Raw genomic sequence first — 25684 nt, 5'->3', positions numbered from 1 at the left:
GCCGAATCCCTGGCGTCTTTCAAGAAACGGCTGGATAATTGGATTGATTGGCTACCACACGTGGTGATCTGAGTGGCCTTGTGTTTGTGGTCGTTCTTGTGTTCAGTGCAAGTTGGTGCCCTACTGCAGGCCAATCCCTTTATTTTACTGATCCTGCTAATTGTTGTCTAAATAATTAAGAAACAGGTTGGAGTAACATTGTACAGTGTGGCAGATTTTAGTAACCCTGAGTTGGGGGATGGAAGGTTGATGAATAATCGGAGTCTGGTGTTAAGCTTAAATTCTTCTAAGCCGTGTGGTGTTGAAAGTTGTCCTGTCTGGTTCAGTTACAGGAGCCTGTTTCTTTGTGTTCAGTGGCGCTTTGAAACCGTCCTCCGGATACCTGGCCAAATCCAGCATCGTGGAAGGTAAAGGTTTTCATTTTGGCTGTTCTCTTTGTATCCGGCTGTATTTCCCCATTTGATTTTTTTTTTGTGGAGACTGTGCTGTTATCCTTGGCTGCCTGGAGTTAAAATATCTACCAGCTCTTTCATAATGGACGAAGACCTGCTTTTCTCATTTCCGTCCAAGATGAGGGCTAAATGTCATCGTTTTGCATCACGTCTTCACACGTTGGTACTGTGCAAGTGCCTGAGGGTGCAGAGTAGCACAGCAGTGTGCGGCCTTGGTAAGGTCTCAAGTGCAAGGTGAGGCACAGACGATGTACAGTACAAATGCACGTGGCTTTGGATCAGTGTTTAACTGATTATACGTGATATAATGTGTTTGTGGAAACATCTATTCTTCTGACAAATTTGGTGTTAAAGGGTCCCTTGAAGAACTTATTCATCTCTGAATCCAGATCAAGCCCAAACTTCTCAGCAGCACAAAGCCACCTTAGATATTGAATTGAGATCATCACAGCCATTAACCAAACCAGCTAGATGGGCTGAATGCCCTCCTCTCGTCTGTAACCATCCTTATTTTTCTGGATTCTTAAGCCAAAACCTCATTGTTTAGCCAGAGGTGAATGAATGAATCTGCCGCCATCTTGAATTGAAGTCCAGTGCTGTGAGCTTCTTCCCTGCTGCCCATGTGTGCGCATGTGTGCGCAGTTGCTGTAGCTGACGGTCTGACCCCCCCCCCCCCCCAGATGGCGTGATGGTGCAGATCACGGCCGAGACGATGGAGGCCCTCCGCCAGGCGCTGCGGGAGATGAAGGACTTCTCCTTCCCCTGCGGGAAGGCGGACCAGGAGGAGAGCCAGGAGCACGTCTCCGTGCAGTGGCTGGAGGACGACCGCAGCTTCAACAAGGGGTGAGGCTGCACGTGCCGGCGGGCCGCGGGAGGGAGGTCACGCTGCCAGAGGGAAGCGGGGAGAGACCGGAATTCTCCCCCCCCCCACCCCCGCTAACCCCGTCTGTCCCTGTGCTCTGCCACGCAGTGTCATCAGCCCCATCGATGGCCGCTCCCTGGAGTCCATCACCAGCGTCAAGATCTTTCACGGGGCGGAGTACAAAGCCAGCGGGAAGGTTATCCGCTGGACAGAGGTATCGGGGAGAGTCTTCCTGCTGCCGTCTTGTGTGCCTGATGTTTGATTCGTGCTTATCTGTCATCGCTTGAGCTGGGAAGTATTCAGGAAGGGCACGGCTGGTCTTGGTGACACTTCAAAGACTTTACCCTCTGTATAGCCCCCCTGGTAAAACAAAGCACGCCCTTTGATGTCCGAGCGTAATTTGTTCCTCACAGATTTTTCAAGAAGGTGAAAATTCTTTAGCCAATAGAGAAATTCCCATGACTTCACTGGTGCAGTCTTCCGATGCATTGTTTTTATCCTAGCGGAGCCCCGAATTTTCAAAGGAACAGCACTGTTCTTGTTCTTTGATAGTTATTTACCCTGATACAGTAATAACCTCTTGGGGATGAAGGACACGCCACCGTTGTAGCGCAAATCTCTTTAGAGCTGTGAAAAACGGGACACTCGAGGGGCTGGGTGCGTGTACAGAAAGTGGATCGTTTTGCTTGCCGGTGTGTCAGCTGGGTCTCGGGGCTGCATGTCTGACCCCCCCCCCTCCTCCTCCTCCAGGTGTTCTTCCTCCAGAGCGACGAGCAGCCCAATGGGCTGAGCGACCCTGCCGACCACAGCCGCCTGACTGAGAATGTCGCGCGGGCGTTCTGTGTGGCGCTGTGCCCGCACCTCAAGCTGCTCAAGGAGGACGGCATGGCCAAGCTGGGCCTGCGCGTCACGCTGGACGCGGACCAGGTGAGCTCGTTCTTCAGCGTCGTGCGTCTGTTGTGCAGAAAGGTCAAGCTGTCAGATCAAAGCATATTAATAGGTGCTGCAAAGTCTCTGCAGAAAGGAGACGTGTTGGGAGGAGTTCATCCTCTAAGACAGGTGTTCCCAGTCCTGCTGTCTGGAGGTCCACATGGCCACAGGACTTCATTCCAGCCCAGCTTAATGATCTAATCAAAGCTTTAATTGAACTAACGAGTGACCTGATTGGACCATCTGCAACTGGGATTTTATTTGACCGGGGAAACGCAATCGCCAAAAGGCAACGTCAAACAAACATAACAGCTGAGAACAGTCAAACAGTTGGTGTTAATTCTGTTATGGAGTCGGTCCATACTCCTGGTGTTTAACGGAGAGCTTTGCTGGAGTGACAGCCAGCAGGTCTGTGGGTGTGTGAGCCTCCGGGACTGGGAGCCCATGTTCTAAGATCATGGCAGTAGTCTTCAGTGTTTTTAACAGAAGGATTACATCTGAAAACTGTTCAGTGCTGTTATTCATGTGTGTCTCCTGACTGCGGTCGCGGGCGGGAGCCTCTCCCCGGACGGAGGCTGGAGAACGGCTCGCGCTCTAACCGCTGTGTTGCCTGGATGCAGGTGGGGTACCAGGCTGGCAGCAACGGGCAGCCGCTCCTGCCTCAGTACATGAACGACCTGGACAGCGCCCTGGTGCCGGTGATCCACAGCGGCGCCTGCCAGCTCAGCGAGGGCCCGGTGGTCATGGAGCTCATCTTCTACATCCTGGAGCATATCTCGTAGAGCGGGGTGCCCCCCCTCCCCCCCAAACCCTCTCCCCCGCTGCATCCAGCTCGCCTCCTCTCATTTGCACTTCAAAAAGAGCCTAAACGCTGTGCTGGGAAACATTTCTCCAGACCTTCTATGCACCATATCCAACTTCTGTACCCGGCCAGGGCAGCTCGGAGACAGGACGGAGACCTGCAGATCCAACTTGGGCTTTTGTGGCGAACAGCACGGCCTGCCTTATCGACCCAGTGGGCTTCCATGTGTTACCCGTGTGTCCCTAGGAAATTGTTTGCCTCTCCCGAATTGTCTTGTGGGGCTTCGACACTCCTGGGCAGCGCCTGCACTGTCCTCGCCTTGCTTGGCGTGGATTTCCGTGCGCGGCTCCGGTTGGCGTCTGCCAGCTGCTGGCTCTACAGCAGAGCGGCAGCACCTCTCGGGGGGACGTCTCATGCCTGCGTCTAGATGCCAGCCATGCTCTTTCACAACTGGGCTTTTCCCAGAGGGCAGAGTTTACTTCCTTGATCGGGACGTTTTCCTGGTAACGCGAGTGCCCTGTGCCTGGGCTGTGATACATAGAGGAGAAGCAGCTTTTCTGACTTCTCGGCTTTACGAAATTAACAGTGAGATGCTTTGTTTTTTTTCCATGATTGGTGGACTTTTTTTTGCTAAAACGTGCTTGGTAGGTTCTTCCTAATGCAAATCCCGAAACTCCGCTATGTGGAATAAGGGACATTTGCTTTGGAAGTATTCAGATGTACAACGTGGAGTGATTTTTAAAGTTGTGCGTTCCATCCGCCTGAGGATCTTGGTTCCTTGAGCTCCACTAATAGGACTGGAAAATGTCACTGGCTCATACCGTCTCCGTCTTTATCAGAGGTTCACTGAAAAGGCTTAGTGGTATAGCTGGCAAAAGACCCAGTTGTGAATGGACATTAGCGTCTAGGTTCATCTCATGATCAATCAGCTCTTCATCTTGTAGTATTTAAAAAAAAAACCTTTTGACCAGTTAGTTGGTTTCAGCACTTAACCATAAAATATGAATTGTTTGCAAATGGACAAGTTCTGTTAAGATAGATATATATATATGTAAAAAATTAAAAGATGCAATGTAATTTATGGATCCTGAGCCATTGAACAAATGAAAAGAAAAGTGGTGAAGAAGATTCATGTTCTGAAATGTGTAACAAAGACTGCACAGATGCCAATGTAAAGAATTGGCAGCAGAGCCTGAACAGACAAGGTAGAAACTCGCAGGCTGAAGGAGATTCAAGGGGGAAAAGAAGCACTGGTCTATCTGTTACACCGCTTACACTGTTTCACACTGTGTCCTCCACAGACCGCAAACCGAGACGTCATTATTCTGAGATTGGCGCTTTCTTCTGATCTACCAAAAACCGTCGCACTGCCAGCTTCTGTATCCTGCTTTTCTCACTGGCACAGCCCGTCCCAGATTAACGGCTCCTCTCGAGAAATCGGTTCTTCGAGTCGCCCTTTGTATTTACTGCCAGTGCGTTGTCTTACTACTGAACGACACAAGGGCAGTTCCCCGATATTCCCAGCCCTCTCGAGACTGCTGGAAGTTCACGTCGGAGCTGTATTTTTCTGCAGAGCTCTTTCAAGGTCTGCGCACGACACTGTTCTGGGAGGAAGACAAGATGGCTCCAGATATTGCACTTTGAGGATGGTCCTGACGGACGTTGCGGAGATGGGGAACTGGAAGAGAGAAGACATGCCTCCGCGCTCATGGAGAGCTTTTTTTTTCCCCAGCTCCTTAAGAGGCTAGGCCTAACCCTTACTGAACACACTGACGGCAAAGCCTTCCGTCAGGTGGGAGACGAAGTCATAGAAAACTTCATTCACAGGCTCTTTTGTGCAGGAAAAGAAACTTCTTTGACGCGACCCCGTTTTAAAACTAGCCTTCCCCCCCTTTGTTCTTTCAGTGTTAAAGAAAAAAAAGTGTGTGTCAACACCTGCGTTAGCGTTCCATCAACGTTCCTTTCCTTACGTAATGTGATGGCACTTATCCGAAGTGATTTCGTTCTCGCCTGCTGGGAGCTGATGCAATTTTCAAGAACTTTCAAAAGTTTGTCAGTAACACTGGCTTCATCTCAAAGAGGGCGACCCCGTCAGACTTGGAGAATCTGTATCGGCCAAAGACTTCAGCGGGAGTTGTATGTGGGAAGGGCGATGGTGTGGGGTTAATTAACACTAATGAATACAGCATTTGTGCCGGTGTGGCAGCTTGTGTTCCTCCAGCATTGAAATCTGTAGCACTTCAGTGGAAGTTTCTCTAAAACAGTCATCAAGCTGACAAAAAAAATCAGTCCCAACACTGTCCGAAACACTGGCATCGTAAAGGGAGAAATAAGAGAACTGTTACATGTATTTTAAAGCCAAAAAATAAACTGTACATCTTTTTCTAATGTACACTACAAATGTCAATAAGAAGTCTTTATTGAAAACTGTAGTATCTGTAAAATAAAACTTATAGAAAACTGACACGTCGTGTGATGGTTTCAAATGACAAATTAGCTTATGGACTCAAAATCGCCATTATTTTAAACCCCTTTCCAGTGCATATCGTTTTCCTGGTATCATACCTGTTTTATTTTCAACCAGGGAATCCATGAATGATTCTTGCCAGGGAGACCCCAGCATTTCTGGGGTACCCTCCAAGGAGAGCAGGCCTGGTTTTCCCTCAGGAGTGCTGGATTACCAAATCGGTGCCCTCGATCCCAACCTGCCCCTGCTGTGTGCTCTCCCAGCGTTTGGAGCATCTGCCGGGAGCTGGGACTTGCAGGGACAGTAAGGTTGCTGCTGTCCAGGATAAGATGATGCTGTCTTGGCTGTGTTCACTGTGCCATAGTGAGGGATCACAGCTCGGGGTCGAAGCCCTGGGTCTTGCCTGTCTCCTCATGCTCACCGGGGAGACCGTGTGACCCTCAGTGCTGTCTTGTATTAGTCTTAGGAACTGTGCTATCTGTTTGCTCGATACTGTAGAAAACATGATCTGCTGCCATTTTAAACACCTGTTTTTAGGCTGGACTGAGATGACAAATTCTTAGTACTGTGTCAAAATGAACATGACCTCCTTGGGGTTTTTTTTCTACCCTTAAGTCAAATGACCACAAGTTGTAGTATTTGTGGTCAAAGTCTCTGCCCAGCAGAAGTTAGGGTTCTGATAATCCAAAACCTGCACTGGGCTCTTTGATATATCCTGGCACTCGTTTCCCCTGAATTTAACATTTTGCAAATACTTGATAAAATATTCAGTTTCGCTTTAAGGAACAGAAGCTTGTATTTTCTGACATTAACTCCGAATACCTTTAGACAGGGAGAGGGGAGGGGTAGTGAGAGAAAGCCAGAAACAGATCTTTTCAGTACTTTATTGTGCTGTGTATTTACATTCAGTCCGACAGACCCACATCTGGCGTGAACAGGGAAAAGCCCTTCTGAAAGCAGAGCGCTGACATTCCAAGTGAAGCTTGGTGTACAAGGAGGATATGCGCTGTAGATTAAAGCACAGCTTTGGCTTCAAACCGCATGCCGGTGGCCATGCCAACTGCACTGAGCTCAGCTGGGGGAGGCCACTTTTCAAAGCAATCCACTACCTGGTGAACCGCTACACTGAAGCTGGAGGGGGAAAACTAATGTCAGCAATTAGTTACCCATGTAGTGTGTGGATAATTGCTAAGGAGCTTAATACATACGCTTTTAAAAGAAAAATCTCCCCCATTCTTTAAAAAAAAGTAACCCTCCACATAAGAACTTTGTCACTGTAGTGAATTACTTTTCTATGGTGACTTTCCCCAGTGACCCGGACTGTGTCCAGAATACAGTCTTGCATACTGGCTGGGTGATCAGTATGCAGCTGTTCTCTATCCGAGTATACAACTGTCCAGTAGAGCAGAAATTGCAAAAAAGAAACAGCAAGACAATTACAGGCAAGATTTTTCCCCCCCACCTAACAAAACATTCAGTGGTGCCTGTCCATAAGCGAGCCAGTCTTGGAGACCATAGATGGAAGACAAATATAAAAGGAGAATTGATAGGTTGGGGACAGTACCACACTTTGGTAATACAGAATCTTCTGAAAAACACAAAAATAGTACCTTTAAGTCCAAACACGCAAGAAGAGTAAATTATTGCAGTACTTAGCTGATAAAGGTTCTGTGCCCAGAGATGTTTAAAGTGCTATTCTGGCGTATAAGAGTTGTGAAAGCAGTTACAGTAATTTATGGCCTTGAATATATTATGCCGATGTAGTCAGGACATCCTCTGACAATGCACTTTATTTTCATTCAACTGCTGACATATTTTAAGTAGCAACATAGTTAAAGTTCAGTATTAAAAGGACAGCTCTTTAGTGCTGACCCCCCCACCTCCACCTAGAATTGCTAGAGGTGAATATTCACCTTTAGACAACGGCCTTTGAGGCTTTTAAGCAAAACGCTGAAAACATAGTCTGTTAAATTTCCTGAGTGAAAGATTGCCCCAGTATAGGCCAAATGTTGGTATTGGTTAGAACGTCTCTCCCTTTCCACACTGAAACCAAGTTCTTTCAGGATTCAGTCTGAAAATTGATCACACAAGTATCTGAGCTTCAGTTCGTCACTCGAAACCATATTCAGGTTTGACATTGTGAAGGTACCATGCAGTGTGCATATTTTTAAGTAGATTACCCGCTTCAGAAGTATTTTTAAATCAGTAAACAGCTGATATTACATCACCCTATAAACACAGCACTTTTATAAATATGTACAAAAATATATCAGTAAACTAGAACCACATGATAATATGAGAATCCAGTCATCATCCATACACAATGTGTGGTTTAGATGAGAATTGGCTTTCTGAAAAACAAAACAATTTGTCCAGAGAGTTACTGCCACATTCATGGTCTTCAGACAACACATTAGGTTAGCTTCAGATATTTTGGCTAGAGAAATTATCACATGGTTATTAAACATGAGACACTCGTTACCACTTATGTGTTCCAATGGTCAAGTTGTATCAGAATAATTATCATGGTCAGTACACCACAATAAACTAACAAGAATTTTACTGAAGTGCTCTGATGAACATTTATGGTAGCTGGATACTTGCCAGTGTAGTAAGTCCTATTTAACCAGTAGTCTACAACTCAACAAGATTACACATGACACTATAAGCATTTGGTAGTCTGTTGTCATTACAGGGTCTGAAGGTTTCTCCCAACCCCTGCTGATCACCTCCTTATTTCTCTGGCTGAAGTCCGTTCAGCTAATTCGTCAAGGCACCCCAGGACTGACCAGTCTTCAGCTACTGTATATTGTCCGTCCCCAGCAGCAGAGTGAGGTTAATCCACATACGTGACTCCTAAAGCTAACCCACTGCTATTCCTTGTGTGACACTAGTGTTCACGTGGAGCCCCCCTAAATAATTCCATGAAAAGTAAACATCCATAAATATCTGCACACCAAACAAACAGTAATTAAAGCAAGTGCTCTCTGAAAGTGATGCATTAACTAGAAGCTAACGTTTAAGAGTTCGAAGGGTGAACAATCCCCATTTACAGAAATCGGGTAGTGAGCAGCCGTTAACAGCATGAATGTAGCCGTACCTGAATGTACTTCAGGAAAACAAAGATAAACCTCATAATACAAAGGTATCAGATGAATGACCAAGACCCTGGGAGATTAACGATAAACATTTACAACATTCAATGTGCACAACGGTAACATTACTTCAGCAACAGCAAAAAAAAAACCAGAATGTGTTGAAATGGTTAGGTTCACTTGCATGAATCTTCATACTACATGTAATATTAAACAGCATTATGATTATTTTGACAGCTTATTGCTTGCATAAAGTAATTGCATATTTGCCTATTGACTGTGACTATAAGCAAAGAAGAGCACTGTAACTTGTTTGTGAGTTCTGTAAGATATAAAACACTATGCAGGATCTCAGTCTGTCACCACAGCCTTAAAGGTTAACTGCAGCACAGCCTTTTAAAAAGGTAGCCTTACACCCTTGCTCTTCACTTTACTTAACAGTACATGGTAAAAACGTGCATTAGCGCATACAAGAAATATTTGTGTTTTTTTTAAATTAACAGTAAAGCAAAAACAAAAATGCAAAAAAAAAAACAATTTTATAGATTGGAAATAAAACCTATACAACAAATATTTTTTGTGCAAAGGGAACTATTTACGTTATTATTGTATTAGCCTGAAGTACTAAGGGGCACAATTCCTGTCGAGTATGCAAAATCACTTGGTCTTAAATATATAAATAGAACGTACTGCTAAAACTGGTTTCAAACAGCCGGTTGTTCAAGGACCCTGCAGCTCCACTGATTTGTGGGTCAGGGTTTGCGCTGCTCATTCCTGCTGCTCCAGGGACACACCAAGAGCCTGCAGCACAGCAGCGAAAGCAAACACTCCCCTGGCCATCGGAGCACAACCCACTTTCAGCGGCTCTCTCGACGGCCTTGAAGCTGAGCAGGTTCCTCGCACGTCTGCCTTTCTCATTGCACCGCAGGAAGGAACAGGGAAAGGACGAGGGCGCCACGTACCTGCTGAGCCGTCCCGTACTGGCCTCGACCGTTACAGAACGACCTAAGATCAAGATGAGAAAAAAATAACTGCAGCAGGAGGAGGGCGAATGAACAAGCTGTTTAGCGTTTTGGGATATCAGTGCTATGGAAAGGAGAGCCCGGTGCAAACGGGGGAAAGATAAGATCACTTTATTGGCCGTATACAATTTCTTGTATTAGGAATTTGTCTGTTCGCAGACCCCAGCTTGCTCTCCATGAGACACACAGACAGGGAGAGAAGCTGGGGGTCAGAGCGCAGGGTCGGCCGTTTATACAGCGCCCCTGGAGCAGCTGGGGTTAAGGGCCTTGTTCAGGGGCCCAGCGGAGTAGGATTCCTCTGGCAGCTGTGGGAAACGAACCGGCAACCTTCCAGCCACAGGCGCAGATCCTGAGCCACAGAGCCACTGGCGGTCCTACCTTGGGCTGCTCCAGCACGAGCCAGCGCTCGGAGGTCGTCTGGACATCCTGCCCGCTCAGCGGCTCTCGCAGACGCACCTTCACCTCCAGCCTGCCCCCCGTGGGCTTGCGCCCGTCCATGACCTTACCCAGAGCACAGAAGACCCCGTCAGCCCGGGCAGGGAACTTCGCTTGTCAACACAACCACAACCTACATCACTGACAGGGCGGGGAGGCAGTGGAAATGTCGAGCAGCTGCCTCGGTGTTTCTCTGAGTATTTTTCTGAAAACTGACTTCTCTTTGGCACAGACCATCAATCACAAGATGTACAAGTTTAAAAAAAACACAACACAAAAACCCTTTAAAAAAAACCACAGGTTTAAAACGGCGGTAGTAAGCCATGTGCTGTATACTTTCATGTTCTTGTAAGGTAGTGTCAATATCTAGAAATCACAGACTGCGTTAACAAGCACCTTTGCTTTTTTCAGTCCTTTTCTGTAGGCGGTGTAGGGTTCCTGGGCGCTTGGCCCCAGGTGGTTTGAACTGCCTGAGCCCTTACCTCGATAATTTCTCGCACTTCACTCTCCTTTTCCAGCTTCTCCAGCTTCAGGTGCGCCGTGCCCACCGGCTTATCGCTTCTCAGGAAGCCACTGTGAAACACGGATTCGGACACTGTTGTCTAGACTCGGCGAGTGCTTTTGCACACCCCACCCGCAAGAGTGAGGAGCAAAGGCAACAACTGACAGAGCACCAGAAAAGACAGCTGAAAGGTCCAGCAGACACAGATTACTGCGCACAAAGGATCAGGATCTGAGGAAGGCCTGGTGGCACAGCGGTTACCAGCACTGGGGCCCCGGGTTCAATTCCTGACCTGGGGTGCTATCTGAGTGGAGTTTGCATGTTCTCCCTGTGCTTGCACGGGTTTCCACTGGGGGCTCCGTTTTCCTCCCACAGTCCAAAGACATGCTGGTAGGTTAATGGGCTTCTGGGAAGACTGGCCCTTGTGTGAGTTTGTGCCCTGCCATGGACTGGCGTCCCACCCACAGTGTACCCTGCCTTGCACTCCAGCTCCCCGCTGTCCCTGAATTAGATGAAGCCGTTAGAAAATGGATGGATGGGTCTAAAGAACGCCAGACAGCTCACTATGACCTCTTTAAGAATGTTACTCGAATAATGTGAGGCAGAACCTGCTCTAACCATGAACACTGCGAGACGGCCAGCGCCTGGTGTGGAGCTGTAAAATTATTTTTGCGAAGATAAAAGCTGAAGAGCTCACCCTTTGTGGAACACCTCCAGCTTCAGGCCTTTGGACTGAATGGCTCTCCTGAAGCCCCTGTGGTTCCTGTTAATGCTGAGATTGAAACTTTGGTTGTACTCTGGGGAAAAAAGGCACAAGCTGATGAGCCTCGTGCTGCCCGATCTCCGCAAGTCTGCCCGATTTCCCAAGCCAGTTCAGACTTCGGAGTAGGCGTGGTGTCCAAAATGTGCCAACAGCGGAGGCGATTCCCCTCTCTGATAAGTAATCTTTGTTTCTTGTTTCACTGGCTATCCCTGTCACACCTAGCTCGTTACTGATCACGATAATAATTATGATCAGGGTTCCAGCCCGCGACATCTAGATCACAGACTTCAACCTGAGCAAAACAGCAAGCACCTTAACAGGCCGAGCCCGACAGAAACCTCAGCTTTTTCCAAACAACTGTGTTTCACCACTCTAGACAGGGACTGAGCAAGAACACAAACACATACCTGGACAGTTAGTATTCTTGATCACTGCTGTTTTATGCTTCTGTGCTTGTTCCTGCGAGGACAAGAAACCGGTATGAGCACAACCTAAAAGCACCTTCTTCCCATCTCCCCAATAAAAAGGACAAAAATAATACTTTTTTGAGGAAGAGTACTTCAATAGCATCTTCATAAGTCTTAATCCAAATGAAAAGATGCTCACCACACTGGGATAGGGGAATTCAAATTTCACGTATGCATCTAGATCATTTGGCACTACACCTGGGGGAAGAACAGAAAGACCGTGACGTTTTCACACCCATGTGATCTCGGACCACAACAACGCAAAGTTAACAACAACAACAACAACTAAAATCACAAGAAGCCTTCGTAGAACAGGAAAGAGAACCATTAACCCCAGCTCTCTTCAGCTTGGTCTTGTACCACAGTCACTCAAGGCGACCCTGCACGTCTTAAGCATCCATGTAGAAAACATTTTTTTAATGGAATTAACAGTGAAACGTCTTCCTAATAATAAGGGTTCAAAACTGCAAGAGTCAGCGAAGTAATTCAGCGCCAGCAGCTCCTGGGGAACAAACAGCTTGTATTGGTTGGATCTGGTCTCTTACCTTGAGGCGCAGGCAGATTGATTCCTTTAGCAATGATTACTACCATCTCCGTGCTGCTGAGCTCTGGGAAAATCCTTGACAAAAGGAGAGAGAAGGAATATTTGGCTCAGCTGAAGGCTCTCCCTTAAAACTAAAATAGGCCAGACTGGAGCACCGCATGTGGTGGCTGGAACAAAACCCAGCACACACCTCATGACCAGGGTTAGGGATCGTCGTCCCCTGCACTCAAACAGAAGATGTGCAGAATGACAACTAAAAAGAGTGACCAACACAGTGGTTTGTTTTAAGCATGAAACACCTTGACAAATTTCTTAGCCGGTAAAAAGTTTTGATTTCAGTAACATGCACACATTAAACTCTTTCTTTTGGTATAAAAAATTCACAATCTACACTTAATCTTTACTTTCACATGCATAACCCCACCCTGCAACTCCCGAGTTCATCATTTGAAATAGTCTGCAGTCCTACTGATGATGGGCCTACCGCATGGTTTTGTATGTCCTCTCCTCAAAATGGTGTTTGGGAGGATCCAGGCCTTGGCTCTGGGACAGTTTTAGGATTTCCAGGCTCTTCTTACAGCTTTCTGCCATCTTTTCGAACCTAAAAATTGAAGGTGTCACAGTGAAGTACAAGTGTAAAGGAAACCACTGGGCTCTAACAGTCAAGTGTCAGGCAGATCTGTGCCAGGGCTGAGCTTTCAGCACCACTTACAATTACAGTGCTCTTACAGTGCCCAACGAGTCCCAGGCAGAACAAAACCGGATCATCACAGAAAACATCTTAAAAAGTCTACAGTACCCAAATGAAAGCAAACTCTCATGATGTTAATGAAAGCAAAAATGATACTAAAACCACGTTTAAAGGGTAGGTTATAGCGAATGGAAATGAGAAAAATACTACTATTAACGGGACTTAATTGAAATATGAAGCAATTACCCTTAAAATAATGAAATTCATTTGCTAAAACAGTCAGTGGCACTAGGACAAAAGCACAGATAGACACTTGGACGCCTTCCAAGTGTCCAAGAAGGTAAGAGACACCTTCTTCAGGTGTCTCTCTCACACCTGAAGAAGGCTCCACGGCCGAAACGTTGTGTTCTCTTTCTTCTTTTTTTCAGCACGGAATAAACCTATTACTTGTTCCTTTGCAGCCTACGCATGCTGACGCAGCTCCCCACCTGAACTACTTGGCTATACCGAAGCATTGTATCACCTCTCGTCTAAGGAGATGGGCAGCTGTATTCTCACTTGCCCAGGGGATTTAGAATAAAAGCAAAACTTAAGAATCAACAGGACTGCCACTCTGACAGGAGCCAGCGTGCCTGCTAAGCGCTGCAGCTCTCCCTGGCACTGCAGAGAGCACACACGCACGGGGCAGTTAAGCCCACTCTGCGCTGAGGGCAGGGGTGGGCAGTGCCGGTCCTGGGGGGCCTGTGTGTCTGCAGGTGAGCAAGCCGAATCAGCTCACTGCTGGCTGAATGGCACAACTGTAAGAACTTCTCCCAGCTGTCCTGGTACTGCAGGACTGAACCCCCCCTGTTCTAGAGCGCAGCGGTGCCCAGCTCCTCTCTGCAGAGGGTAGCAGAGCCCAGCTCACGCTGCCCGAGACCCACGTTGTCTTTCTGTCCTCACGATAATCTCCTGTTTTATTTACTATTCTACACTCAACACAGGGACTGAAAAACGGCTTTGACATCTATAGATCTGACCACCATGCCCTGCGGTATCTAAAAAAAAAAAGTCCTTTGCACTGTGCGGACGTAACCCCCACAGCGTCCGTCTTCGGCTTATGCTCATGGCTCTACATGGATGGCCATTACACATCGCTGAGCTCCCTTCCGTCTGCTACTCTGTGGGGTGACAGCGCCTTGTGTTCCTGCGCTGCCCCGACACCGCTGGGAGAGCCCTGTCCTCTGATCAGTGACCTCTTAAGCCAGCAACAGGGGGAACTGAGGCAAATGGCCTCATGTTGTTTGCAAACCTCCTTGCGTTCTCAAGTCAGTTTGGAGGCACACACCTAACGGAAATGATCCACTTACTTTGTAGTTTCTGTTATATTCCCAAGATGAGTAAACTGCTTCGAATAAGCAATGCATTTCTGTAAAAGAACACAGGACAAGCGAGAGTCAGGGCAGAGGACTGAGTAGGGAACTGCATCCGATGTGTGAACTGAACTATTTATGCTGCTTACTACAGGCACAATTTAGAAAAAAAAGCAATTCAAACCCAGAGCTTACTGGGCTTAGCCTTTCTACTCTAAAATGACACGTACTGAAGTGTCACTTCATGGATAAAGAAACAGTGGATCAGTGTGTGGGTCACTACTAGGTTCAATCACCTCGTACTGTTCCTTCAGAATCTTGGCGAGCTGACTGTAAACCTCCTCAGCTCTCTCCGAGATCTGGACGTCACTGTGATGGATTAAGATGAAGTCCTCGTCTTCGTCACCGGGGGGAGATGGCACCTGAAAAGAAGCCTTTATAAGCCTCTATAAAGAGCTTTTCCACCCCAAGCACTTTTACAAATCAGGAGAAGCTCCACCTTAGCAACGCACAGCACCCAGGCAGAAATGTCAGAAACGGCTTCACCGACTAAATTAAGGAACAGCTTTAGGGAGGCCATGATAGAAGTGTACCTGAGTCACCTCTATTTATTTAAAAAAAAAACAGGGTCTCTGCAATGGCCACCATGCAGGGATACTGGCTTGAAATTCTGGTCTACTGGAGAAAGAGCACCACCTAGTGGTCATCAACAAGACTTACAGCAGCAGCCTGTTTCTTTTTCTGGAGGCGTCCCATCCCAGCAATGAGGAGGCCCAGCCTTGCTTCGCTTCCGAGAGTTGACAAGATTCAGGTAGAGGAGCTAACACTGCTGCTTTACGACAATCTGTGGCTTCAGCACACCTCTTAAGCCACTCATATATACTCTGTATAACAAACACTAAGCCTGCAGAATGATATTTTATCACAACAACCGACAAAGCATTCAATAAGCATATGTACATGCAAGTCATGTGTGCTTTCTGACTTTACTGACAGTAGGAAAAGACTGATCACCTAACATGCCAACTTCCTGTTGACATAAGACTCTGTCAGCATGAGATGTATTGTTAAAGTTTGTCCTTTTTAGCACAATTACTGCGATGTGAAAGACTCCGCCGAGTTCCATGTGGATTTGTGCCCCCTGCGCCCCTGGCCCGTGTCTGCAGGGTCCGGCGGCTTGAGGGTACCTTGGTTATGTCGACCGATTTCCCGCTCCTGGCTGCCTCGATCATGGGCTCGAAGACCTTGGCGGTTCTCAGGAAGTTCCTGGCCTGCTCCAGGTCATTCTTCTGCTTGGCCTGAAGAGCGGCCTTCATGTACTGCTTCCTGCGGCTCTCCAGGAAGTCCAGCTGCTGCTGAGCTGTGGAGGACAGGGGAGGGGGGTGTGGAATCAGGGACTGCTCCCGGCAAGGAACAGGGCACCCTTACCAACATCCCTTGACAGGACAGCCGATGCACACTTTAAGCATCTTTACAAAAAAAAATAGATTTGTTTAAATGCTAACTGAATGAAGAGTGTCTTTGTAGCACAAAGTGACGCGCTGCTGTTCCGGAGGTACCTGTGTGACTGAGCCCCGCTGTCGGGACACGTTTCTCTGGCAAAGGGGACGGAGTCTTGGGACCCTGCATTGTGGGCGGCACTGCCAGCATCGGCTTTTTGGGCTTCTGAGGGATGGAGGAAGACTGCTTGACCTGCCATAGGGGGAGAGAGAGAGAGAGAGAGAGACACGAAGTGAGCACAGCAGACAATTCAAAATTCCCCCCTTCGCGAACGTTCAAAGAAGAAGCAATTTGCTGATGGAGAGCCTTGAGCCTCTAAAAGCTGCTGTTTATCCTCAGGGGTGCTTTTCAAACACCTTCACAGGAAGAACACAAAAGGCGGCTTACCCTGCATTTTAAAACCAAACATTAGATTAACGCAGTCGAAAGGGGCATGAGCAGGCGCAGCAGTATAAATTCTCAATGCCATGGTCTCGAAATGTAATCTGATGAGCGGAACCGCACTCGAAGAAGCATGACTTCCTGCACCTCGGCCTAGACGGAGGCAGCCAGACTCATGCCATTCTACCAGCTAGCGAAGGAGACGCCGCCCACAACCTCATGCTCTTCGTCCTCTGCGCCGTCATCATCCTCCCCCTCCTGGTTCTCGTCGGCAGTCAGCCTAGAGGCTGCCTCCAGCGCGGCCGCGATGCCCTTGTCCACTCCGGCTCCCTCCAGCCCCGGGATCGGGGGGAACCCTGCAGGGAGAAATAAAAGGCACCTCTCACAAAGACGCGCCGCACCCAGGCCTGGCCCGAGACAAGAGACGCAATAGGAGCGTCCGACTTTTCCCATGAGATCTCGCAGGCGAATGCACGACCCTTCGCAGCACCTTCTCCAGTCGATCGCATAATTAAACAGCGTTCAGCTGCTCAAAATACCTCTCAATGCCTTCTACCAGCTGCGTGGGAGGAGCTGGCTGTGGTCGAGTTACCAACCTGGTGGGACTGGCAACTCCTCAAGGTTGACTGGCCTTCCTGCTTTGTGCGCTCGGATGGCACTCTGGTATTGCTGCATGGAGACAGAAGAGGTCAGAAGATCTAATAAAGACAACTCCTCCAGCCTCGCCACCGGCCTCTCCCTCCAATTCACACAACCGGCGTTCTCACCTTGGCGATGCGGTCATGCATCCTGGCTTTGCGGTCGTCTCCACTCTGCTTGGCCTGAGCGCACGCCTCCTTATACTTGGCCATCCTCTGTTCCAAAGCCTCCAGCACGCTTTTGGGCTGGGGAGGTGCAGCTGAGAAGGAGCAGGAGTTTTGTACTGACTTTTCTTGTCTTCAATTGATCGCACAATGAAACAGCATCCCGAAGACAGGAGACAGGACAGATCTCCTGTAAACCTTCTCTTAATGGAAATGTAAAGGATCATTTAAACCAACGTTTTACAAGTTCTGTGCCCTTCTCAGGACTAATAAGGGAAAAGCTGAATTCTCCTTCACCTGGTGGTACTGATGTGCTATCTGCTGCCTGCAAAGAGCGATTCTCCTCAACAGCGCCACCTGTCTTCTGCGAAGGGGAAGGCTCTTTCACTTTCACTTCTACAGCTGAAACACAGAGTAACCTAGTCACTAAAATAAACACAGAACACAGAGACTGCTTCGATAAAAAGCTGCAAGCCCTGTAACTACTGATTTTCCTGCTGACTCAATCACTTTGGTCGATTCACAGGGTTACAACACATTGGCGTTTACATAACTATTCAACTGCATTAAAAGGCAGAACTGCCTCCTGTATTATGCGTGAAAACATCCTTCAGAAGCTGTGATTCTGATACATGGAGGCCAGAAAGGGGTAAAATAGTACACAACAAAGCAAACCAAAACTGCTCCTATCTCAAAAAAAGCCTACGTCCATATTCTTACAACAATATCCGTCACCAGCCATAAACTTGGATGGATCCAAATGATGTCACCCATTTCATTAGAATTTGCAGACTGGAGTTTCTTCGGGCCCGTAGAAGTTATCTTGGAGCTGATTCACCTCAGCTCTGCAGGCATCTCTTGCTCTGTCCCGACCCGGTCCTGGTACTGACTCTTACCTCCAGGCGGGGGGGGCATCTGGCTCAGATCCACAGGCTGACCGCTCTCCAGAGCTTCCAGCACCAAGTCAAACTTCTGTTCCCCCGAACACAAAGCAGAGAGAGGTGCTCGTTTAACCATTGGGCTGAGCAGGTAAAAAGATCTGGAGGATCAGTCCCCACCCACGACAACTCAATGCAAAAAAAATGCAACTGTCCAAAATGGCATTACAACAACACAACATTTTCAGGATTTTAGTGTTGCCACTTAACAATAGACACTAAAAAAGAAGATTAATTTCTATAACCAGTTCCAAACAAGAAGTTAAAATCCCTTATATGACCTTCAATCAACATAAAGACCAAATCTGTGACAAGAGACACGCTATTCTGAATTAGTTTAACAGTCGGTTACATAGACAGCATTGTCCTGTGACTAACACGTGCTGCAGCACAGATTACGCATGTGTTCTAATAAAGAAAAAAGCCTGTCAATGGTTTTTGTTAGATATGTAAAAAACGTGATACATATATCTCCTTTCAAAGGAAAACATTTTAACCCTGCAGGACTTGTGTGTCAATAAACCTTACGATACGCTGCAAAGTTCCAACTCCCCCCATTGAGAAACACCACACTGGCTTTCCTGCGATGCCCTTTCTGCATCCACAACATTCCTCTCCCTTACCATGCGTGTATCTTATCTGCCCTAGCCCTTGACAATCACAAGCGCTTCTGCCAGACAAAATATCCTTTCAAAACCCCCGAGATCTTCCTCACCCCCCCCAGGCCGCTGGTTCACCTTGAGCGTCCTCATGTACTGCCTGGCTCGGTCCAGGTCTCCCTCTTGCTTTGCCTTAACCGCTGCGATTTTATACTCCCTCTGCCTCCCCTGCAGCAGCGCCTTGGTGGACTCCTGGTCCGGCCCTGTCAATGTGAAAAATCAAGCAGAGGCCAAAAAATACATACAACGCTTCCATCAGAGGCGTCCACACAAGACCACAGCAAGAGGACGTTTACTCTGCGCGTGTGTGACTGACCTCTGGGCAATCTGGGTTCATTTCATTTCAAACTACTAGCTTTTTTCAGCACTGCCTGGACTGTGCTCATGTGCGCAGATCACACATCAAACCTCACCAGCAGCTGCGTCTCGGCCCCTCTCCTCCTCTTCCTCCGGGGCGGGCGAGGGCGCGGTCTCGGGATGCTCCGCGGGCGCCTCGGCGTGCTCGGGAGCGGTATCGGACACGGGCTCTGGCACTGCTGCCGGCGCCGCTATGCCACGAGCTGCCGGTTTCCCGCTGGCTACCGGTGGCGGTATTTCTGCTTCATTTATCTGGTTTCCTTTCTGCACAGATGCCAGCATTGTCTGCAGGGTCTAAGTGAAAAAAAAAAAACACCAGCCACCTCTCATTTATAAGAATTAAGAAGACCATGTTCTATTCAACAACACAGTTTGCTAGAAGCTGCAACCGGCCTGTGAGACTACAACTACACAGCTGCTATAAAATCTGAAATAATTTATGAGCTAATCATTGCACACCTGCTATGGAATTGGAGGCGTACAATATCTCCTCTATACTTCTCAGCTCTTAGCAAGTGTATCAAGGTCAAGACGTGCTTTCACTCGGTTTAGCTCAGTCTGGGCATGAATGACTCCTTTCCCTTCTGCCCTTGACTTTCCAATGGCCCCTGGCCTTCTTATCCGGCTGCGTGCACTTAAGTTTCACATCAAGCACAGCACGCGCGTGCTCCGACTTCCACTCTCCTCTTCGCCCAACCTACCTTCAGGCCCCTTTCGTATCTCCGAGCTTTGGAGGAGTCACCCGTGGACTTGGCATTGCTAATCGCAGCCTGGTACATTTCTATTCTTTCTTCTAAGGTGTGCTCTACACTACCAGGCACTGCAGGCACTTTAGCTACCTGTAACACAACGCAGACAAGAGAGAGCATTCACATCGGTGCGTGTATTTCTGTACAAGCCTCCACACTTCCTTAGTCTCCTGAATTACATACTACTTATTATTTAACAACAGCGCGCTCTTACTTCATTATAGGAAACGAACATTATCCGAACAAACGTTTTCAAAATACTTTGTTTCGCTCCTTCACTGCTTTCGGTTCAGAGAAACCTACATCATAACACTATAATTTGGCAGGTGAAACCACTGTTATCAGTCATGTCTCCTCCATCTTAGCATCCATACTGCTCTCTGTCACACAGCCCGTGTAAACACTGCAATGCTGATCTCGAGTCAAGAATTACTAGGTACATTCCGAGGCTTGAGGGATTGTCCTACAGTTAATACAACCAAATCACTTCAGCCTAAAAAGAGAGGAGACTACAAGAGGTCCCGAGTCAGGCATTCAATACCCAAACCCTAAAAAAGCACTGACAGCTTCAATCCAATGGGCTTTTTCAAGGTCAACACTGCAGCCCCAGCCAGAGTAAACAAGCAGAATCCTGGGTGGGCGAGATGCATTTAGGACTGAGAACAGGAGGCACTTCAGTACACAGAGGGATACGGGAGTCTGGAAGCTGTTGAAACCGATACTCTGGCTTCTTTCCGGATAGGGCTGGACGACGTCCTCAACATCGGTCATATACATGTAATCAGATGAACGAGACAGCTCTTGCTCACAAGCTTCCCCCCCCCCTTTGTGTCCTTATGCCTACGCCCACCGCAAAAGAGAAAGCAAATGTCAAATGCAAAAGGGAAACTGCAGGTCAGATGGGCAACGCAACAAGGAGGCCTTTCATTCTGATGGCCTTGCTGGGAGAAGGGCAGGAAACATCGGCAGCATTTTCCATTCCGAACATCCTCCATCCTCCCACTCTTTCTCCACTTTCAAGGTGGACATTTATGCTCCCTGTGCCAAAACAAATCGTAAGAAAACTACCGCAGGTTCCCTACACGGGGACTAAAAGATCAAACAAACTGGTTGGTCTTAGGAAGCCTCTGTGTTCTTTTTCTGGCTTTCGTCTCAGCTCTTTCCTACTGCAAAAATAACCCGAATGACAAAGTGCGTTTGGAATTTACAGTGAGCTGCCCAGTCCATTCTGTTACTAAAGCTGCTTTCTGTGTAGAATAATGCTTACACTCAAGCTGGAACTGGGACAGCCACTGTTTTCGCTTGCTGGCAAGAGATGTTTAACGTCTGACTGGAATACAAAAGTCTTTGGCAAGAACAAAATTAACTGGAGCAGGCATGGCAAAAAGCTATGTGGACAATCTACAGTCGTACATGCAGACCGACTTGGTTGTCAGTAAACCGTAACAGCATTTCACTGTCATAGAAGAGTACTGCTGAAATGCTCTTAATTGTCAATATAACAATATAATATCAGACATACAGCTGAGCTTTCTAAAAGCTACCATGCATGTCTCTCATCTACAATGTACAACGCATGAGCACAAACGATACCCCTTCCAGACAGAACTGAGGTTTATACCTGCTCTTTTGACTGAGTTTCAGCACTGGGGGGCGTTTTCACAGTCACAGGGGGTTCAATGGACTCTTCTTCCTCCTCGGCCTCCTCCTCACCCACCACTTCCTGCAGCTCCGCCTGCAAACGCCACAATAAGACATAACGACAGGTTTTCGAGTACAGCTACGCTACTCCTCCCTCCATAAGAAAAGAGCACTGGCAGAGCTTGTATAAATTACAGCGTCCGTATTACCAGCAGGTCCTCGTCGTCTTCCAGATCCCCATCGCTGTCCTCGTCGTCTATATCTTTCATGCATTCCTCAGCCAGCTTCTCTATGTGCTCCATCGGCAAGGGGGCTGCAGGGAGAAAGAGACGCGCTGTTGCACCACGGCTCGCGAGGAGCACAGAACCTCACTGTCCCAACTGTCTCATTTGTTCTTCCCGCGCTCGGGAAGCAACAACACTTCCAGCTCCCAGCCGTTCAAGCACATTACAACCCCCCCCCCGCCCCGAGCACACCCGCTGTGGGCTCCCCCCGGTGGCAGGCACTCCAGAATGGCGCCACACTCACTCTTCCCCTTGGGCTTCGGCTTCGCCCCTCCAGCGGGTCTCCTCCCCACGACGGCGGCAAACTCCGCCTCCAGGTCCGCGTCGTCCAGCTGCCCGTCCATGTCCATCATCTCCTCCGGGCTCAAGTCCACGAACAGGCCCATCTGCCAGCGGGGGGAGAGAAACCGCGAGGCGGGTGTACAGCACGTACAGCACGGCCGGGCCTGGTCGGTGAAGGACAGCTCCCTGCGTGCTTTTACACACCGCGCTCCTGACCCCCGACACCCCCCGCACCCCAGCTCAGGCCCACAGCACCTCCTTCCACACCAGCCGGCGCATCCGACAGGAAACCAGCAGTATGAAATGTGACAGCAGGATTGCAGACGAACAGGGTGGCCCCCAACTGGCCACAACGCAACTACTAGTTACTACCGTCACCTTCGTAGCATCGCTGTTTGACAGAGAGCGGAAGGGCTCGTGATCCCCATCAGCTTTCCGGTTTCAACACTTCGACTGCTGTGGAGCTGCTGTGTATTTGTAGCCGATTCCCTCCGTGCTGGTTCAACATATACAGGTACACACGTTTGAAAATATACTCTAGTCCTGTTGTAAAGGGGGCATTCAGTAAGCAGGTACTCAAAGGATAACCTTCCTGGCCAGTTCCTGTTGCAGTCACTCACTGGGTTTAGGCCCAGAACTAACTTCCTTATTCCGACATCCGCCCCGTCTTAAAACCACGATGGATGCACCAAGCTGAGATCAAAGAGCAAAATTAATCACGCAGGTAGCTCAGTGCACATTGGGGTGGGGTTCAATCCTGGTCTCACAGAGCAGGTTTCAAAGATCATCATTAAACCACCCATTTCTAAAGGCCTGGGACACTTGAACTGCGGTCGGCTCAACAGGTGAGTCGCTCGGTTATGTCATTTAGGGATCGTTTAGGACCACATTCTTTTTTTTTTTTTTTTTGCCCCTCGGCTCTGAAGGACCAAAGCTCTCCTACATGGCTGCACGACTTATGGCCTCTGCTCAGGATTTACAGGTCATTTTTCCAGGCCATCAGCCTGCCTGAGACTGACTGGGCTGGGGGAACAGCTGCTCGTCAGACCATTTGTTTCCAAAAACAACAACAACAACAACAACAAGGTCTCCGCGTTCACACACCCACTTCCTCCCGTGAAGAGGTGAAGAGTTATTTACCTGCCTGGCCGCGGCGGCGCCCTGGCCTTTCGGCAGCGGGGCTCTTCTGTTCTTCTTGCCCAGCATCTCGGCTCAACAGGCGGCCGCGCTGTCGCGGGGGAGCCGCCCCTACACGGGGAGTTGACGAAACACGGATCACCTCTCCAGAACAGGCAGGAACGGGGTCGGGCCAGACTCCGGGAATCACGATGGCCTGGTTGTGTGGAGAAAAAACAACAACCCCATTACCAGCTAGTCGGCTCCGTCGCTTCAGAGGTTGATTAAGTTCAAATACCCCCCCCCCCTTTTAATTTCTTCCCCCCGGTTAAATCGCCAAATTTCTAAAGGCCCGATCCAATTAACTGCGATCGGGGGAGAGCAAGTCACGTTTCTAGACAGTGGGGGAGATCCATGAACTTTTTTTTATTTTAAAATCGCAACGACGATTTGTCAAACAGAAACTCCGGTCCGGGAAAGCAAACCCCCCCCCCCCCCCCAAAAATAAAACTAGTCTGCCCGGCGCCGGATCAAACAACAAATATCTGTGTACACCACATAACCTAAAGTGAGACACTTCCCAGCCGAGTGGTATAACATACGACACGGAACACGGTAGTGCAGCCTTTAATTTTAAATAATCAAATGTGTCTTGACGTTATTACCTTAAACAAATACTGATGTAGTTACTTAACGTCTTCCGCCCCAAATACAACAGACGCGAGTGTAAACCTACCTTACAGCCCAATGCCTAGTAAGACTTTTTATTATTATTACTATTATTATTCTTCCTTTCTTTCCTGGTCACAACAAGCCACTCAGCAAGCATGTGACAGCGCTCTTCGGAAATACAGGCGAGAGACGGGGCGGGGCGGAACAGCGACGCGCCTGGCAGACAGCGACACCTGGAGGCCGGAGCCGGCAGTGCCGTGCGGCGCCTCGCCCCGACCCCGGCCGGGCTGGACGGAGGGGGGTCAGCTGGACCTTCACTTACCGCTTATCGGTGCCATCGACGGCTTTTTGCTACTTGCACTCTGTATCTTCGTCTCCCACTAAGTTATATATAATAGGCAATGCTGCAGGTCAACAAGTCCACTAGATGCGCAGTCAGGGAACGCCAATGGACTCTGTGTGTGTGTGTGACACGGCTAGACTTTTTTGTGAGTTTTCGTTTTGGGATACTTCTGCTTCGATGTATGAACATGCATCTATTTCATCTGATCAAAGATTAAAAAGCGAGCCCCCCCCCCACCCCCGAGCCTAATTTGCGGGACAACAGGAATTAAATATCCGCGAATGAACGAGGAATAGGTTTATCCCATGCTGGAAAGAGAAGAAAAGAAACACAACGTTTCGGCTGTGGAGCCTTCTCTGGGTGTGAAGAAGAAGAAAAAGAAAGCTGTACAGCCGAAACGCTTCTTCTCTTCTCTTGTGTCTCTACGGACACTCCCTGACTTAACCCTGACCTGTTTCATAAAATCTTAAATAGTACTTGATTTCTCCATAACATTTACTACCTGAATAACAAAAAAAGTCATCTGAAATAACCAAAAATGAACCACTCTAATAGACTTCAGTTCAGATGGATTCAATCTAAAAAAGGTCTACTAACAGGCACAATAAGTATTTATCTGATGTGGTACAGTAACTATTTTTTACGGTAATATTCTTTCGGTCTTTCCCTGTAAATTTACACAGAATTTAAAATTTGATCTTCCTCAATTGAACCTTGAATTTACAGTTATCAAGGTAGACCTTGGTAGATTATTAATCGCCAAGGTAGATTCACCTGTTGTCTTTATGGGCGTTTTTCATTTCCAGTGTGTCACCTGCTGTTATGGAGCAGACATTGCAACCGATATACTCTCGTTTTCTACATTTTTTTTTAATTCCAACAACAAACAAAACAAAAAATAAAAAATACATACAATACACACAGGAGTACATATAACATCATCAGAGGTACACAATAGTTTCCCGTTTTACATCCTGGCAACCAGGGTAGTTGGTCTAAGAAATTATACAACAATTTTATCTGTTTCCATCCTCATCACCGAAAATCAAAGCCAAAGTAAAAATTACTACACGTTTAGGTTGTAACCGGGCTTAAACGTTTTTCCCCCCCATAACCTAGATAAATATGTTCCATAGATTGTGATTCTGCGTTGCGATCGAACTCTTTTGATTTGCTTAGACCACATCTACACCTGCTTTTTAATGATCTAATGCTTTATGTATTCTCCAGCCTACCCGACTGTCTAAATACTTTAGTACATTCTAGATATTAATGACACGCCTTAGAGAGTTTATCTCACCTGTTGACAACTAAAATAAATATTAACAACATTCTTGACATCACACCAAAGGTACAAAAATGTAAATAAGTGAGCTCTCTAAGATAATCCTAGCTTCCAAAACCTCTACTTCATTCCTGCCAATGCCAAAAAGTACTGTAATCCCCCGAAAAAAACAAATGAATGCATCATGCAGCTATAAAATCTTCTTCGGGCCTGAGGAAGTCCAACTTCGTTGCGTTGTACGTCACTTCCCTCCCCCTTCCTCAGGCCAATCAGCGCGTTGCGTTGGACGC

General features: G+C 47.8%; 2 protein-coding genes across 7 annotated transcripts in view; one reads left to right on the top strand and one right to left on the bottom strand.

Moving 5' to 3' along the window:
• Positions 1 to 5507, top strand: part of zfyve9a (zinc finger, FYVE domain containing 9a) — a 31856-nt gene extending 26349 nt beyond the window's left edge. For all 3 annotated transcript variants that reach the window (XM_088927006.1, XM_088927004.1, XM_088927005.1), the window contains 5 exons: positions 327 to 407; positions 1133 to 1295; positions 1423 to 1528; positions 2065 to 2241; positions 2865 to 5507. In XM_088927006.1, coding sequence (XP_088783132.1) covers positions 327 to 407; positions 1133 to 1295; positions 1423 to 1528; positions 2065 to 2241; positions 2865 to 3026 — 689 coding nt within the window. In that variant the 3' untranslated portion in view covers positions 3027 to 5507. The remainder of the gene's footprint in view (positions 1 to 326; positions 408 to 1132; positions 1296 to 1422; positions 1529 to 2064; positions 2242 to 2864) is intronic.
• An 875-nt stretch (positions 5508 to 6382) lies between these two features.
• Positions 6383 to 23954, bottom strand: cc2d1b (coiled-coil and C2 domain containing 1B). Of its 4 annotated transcripts, XM_088927001.1 has the most exons (26): positions 23831 to 23954; positions 23119 to 23311; positions 21941 to 22082; positions 21622 to 21725; positions 21393 to 21506; positions 19724 to 19861; positions 19079 to 19316; positions 18744 to 18868; positions 17965 to 18040; positions 17366 to 17470; positions 17033 to 17163; positions 16862 to 16934; positions 16482 to 16621; positions 15944 to 16076; positions 15572 to 15744; positions 14681 to 14806; positions 14382 to 14440; positions 12826 to 12942; positions 12343 to 12416; positions 11937 to 11995; positions 11738 to 11789; positions 11265 to 11364; positions 10548 to 10638; positions 10009 to 10131; positions 9571 to 9613; positions 6383 to 7864 (listed from the first exon to the last, which is right to left on the bottom strand). In XM_088927001.1, the coding sequence occupies exons 2-25, from the start codon at positions 23182 to 23184 to the stop codon at positions 9602 to 9604; spliced, it is 2571 nt and encodes an 856-aa protein (XP_088783127.1). In that variant the 5' UTR covers positions 23185 to 23311; positions 23831 to 23954; the 3' UTR covers positions 6383 to 7864; positions 9571 to 9601. The 4 variants fall into 4 exon arrangements, with proteins under 4 accessions (XP_088783127.1, XP_088783126.1, XP_088783128.1 ...); XM_088927000.1 differs by having other exon boundaries at positions 6383 to 9613; XM_088927002.1 differs by having other exon boundaries at positions 6383 to 9613; positions 17366 to 17464.
• Positions 23955 to 25684: the final 1730 nt, after the last annotated feature.

The sequence above is a fragment of the Atractosteus spatula genome, chromosome 11 (genome assembly GCF_055471065.1).
Source record: "Atractosteus spatula isolate fAtrSpa1 chromosome 11, fAtrSpa1.hap1, whole genome shotgun sequence".
Classification (NCBI taxonomy): Eukaryota; Metazoa; Chordata; class Actinopteri; order Semionotiformes; family Lepisosteidae; genus Atractosteus; species Atractosteus spatula.
This window is presented reverse-complemented; position numbering and strand designations above follow the sequence as displayed.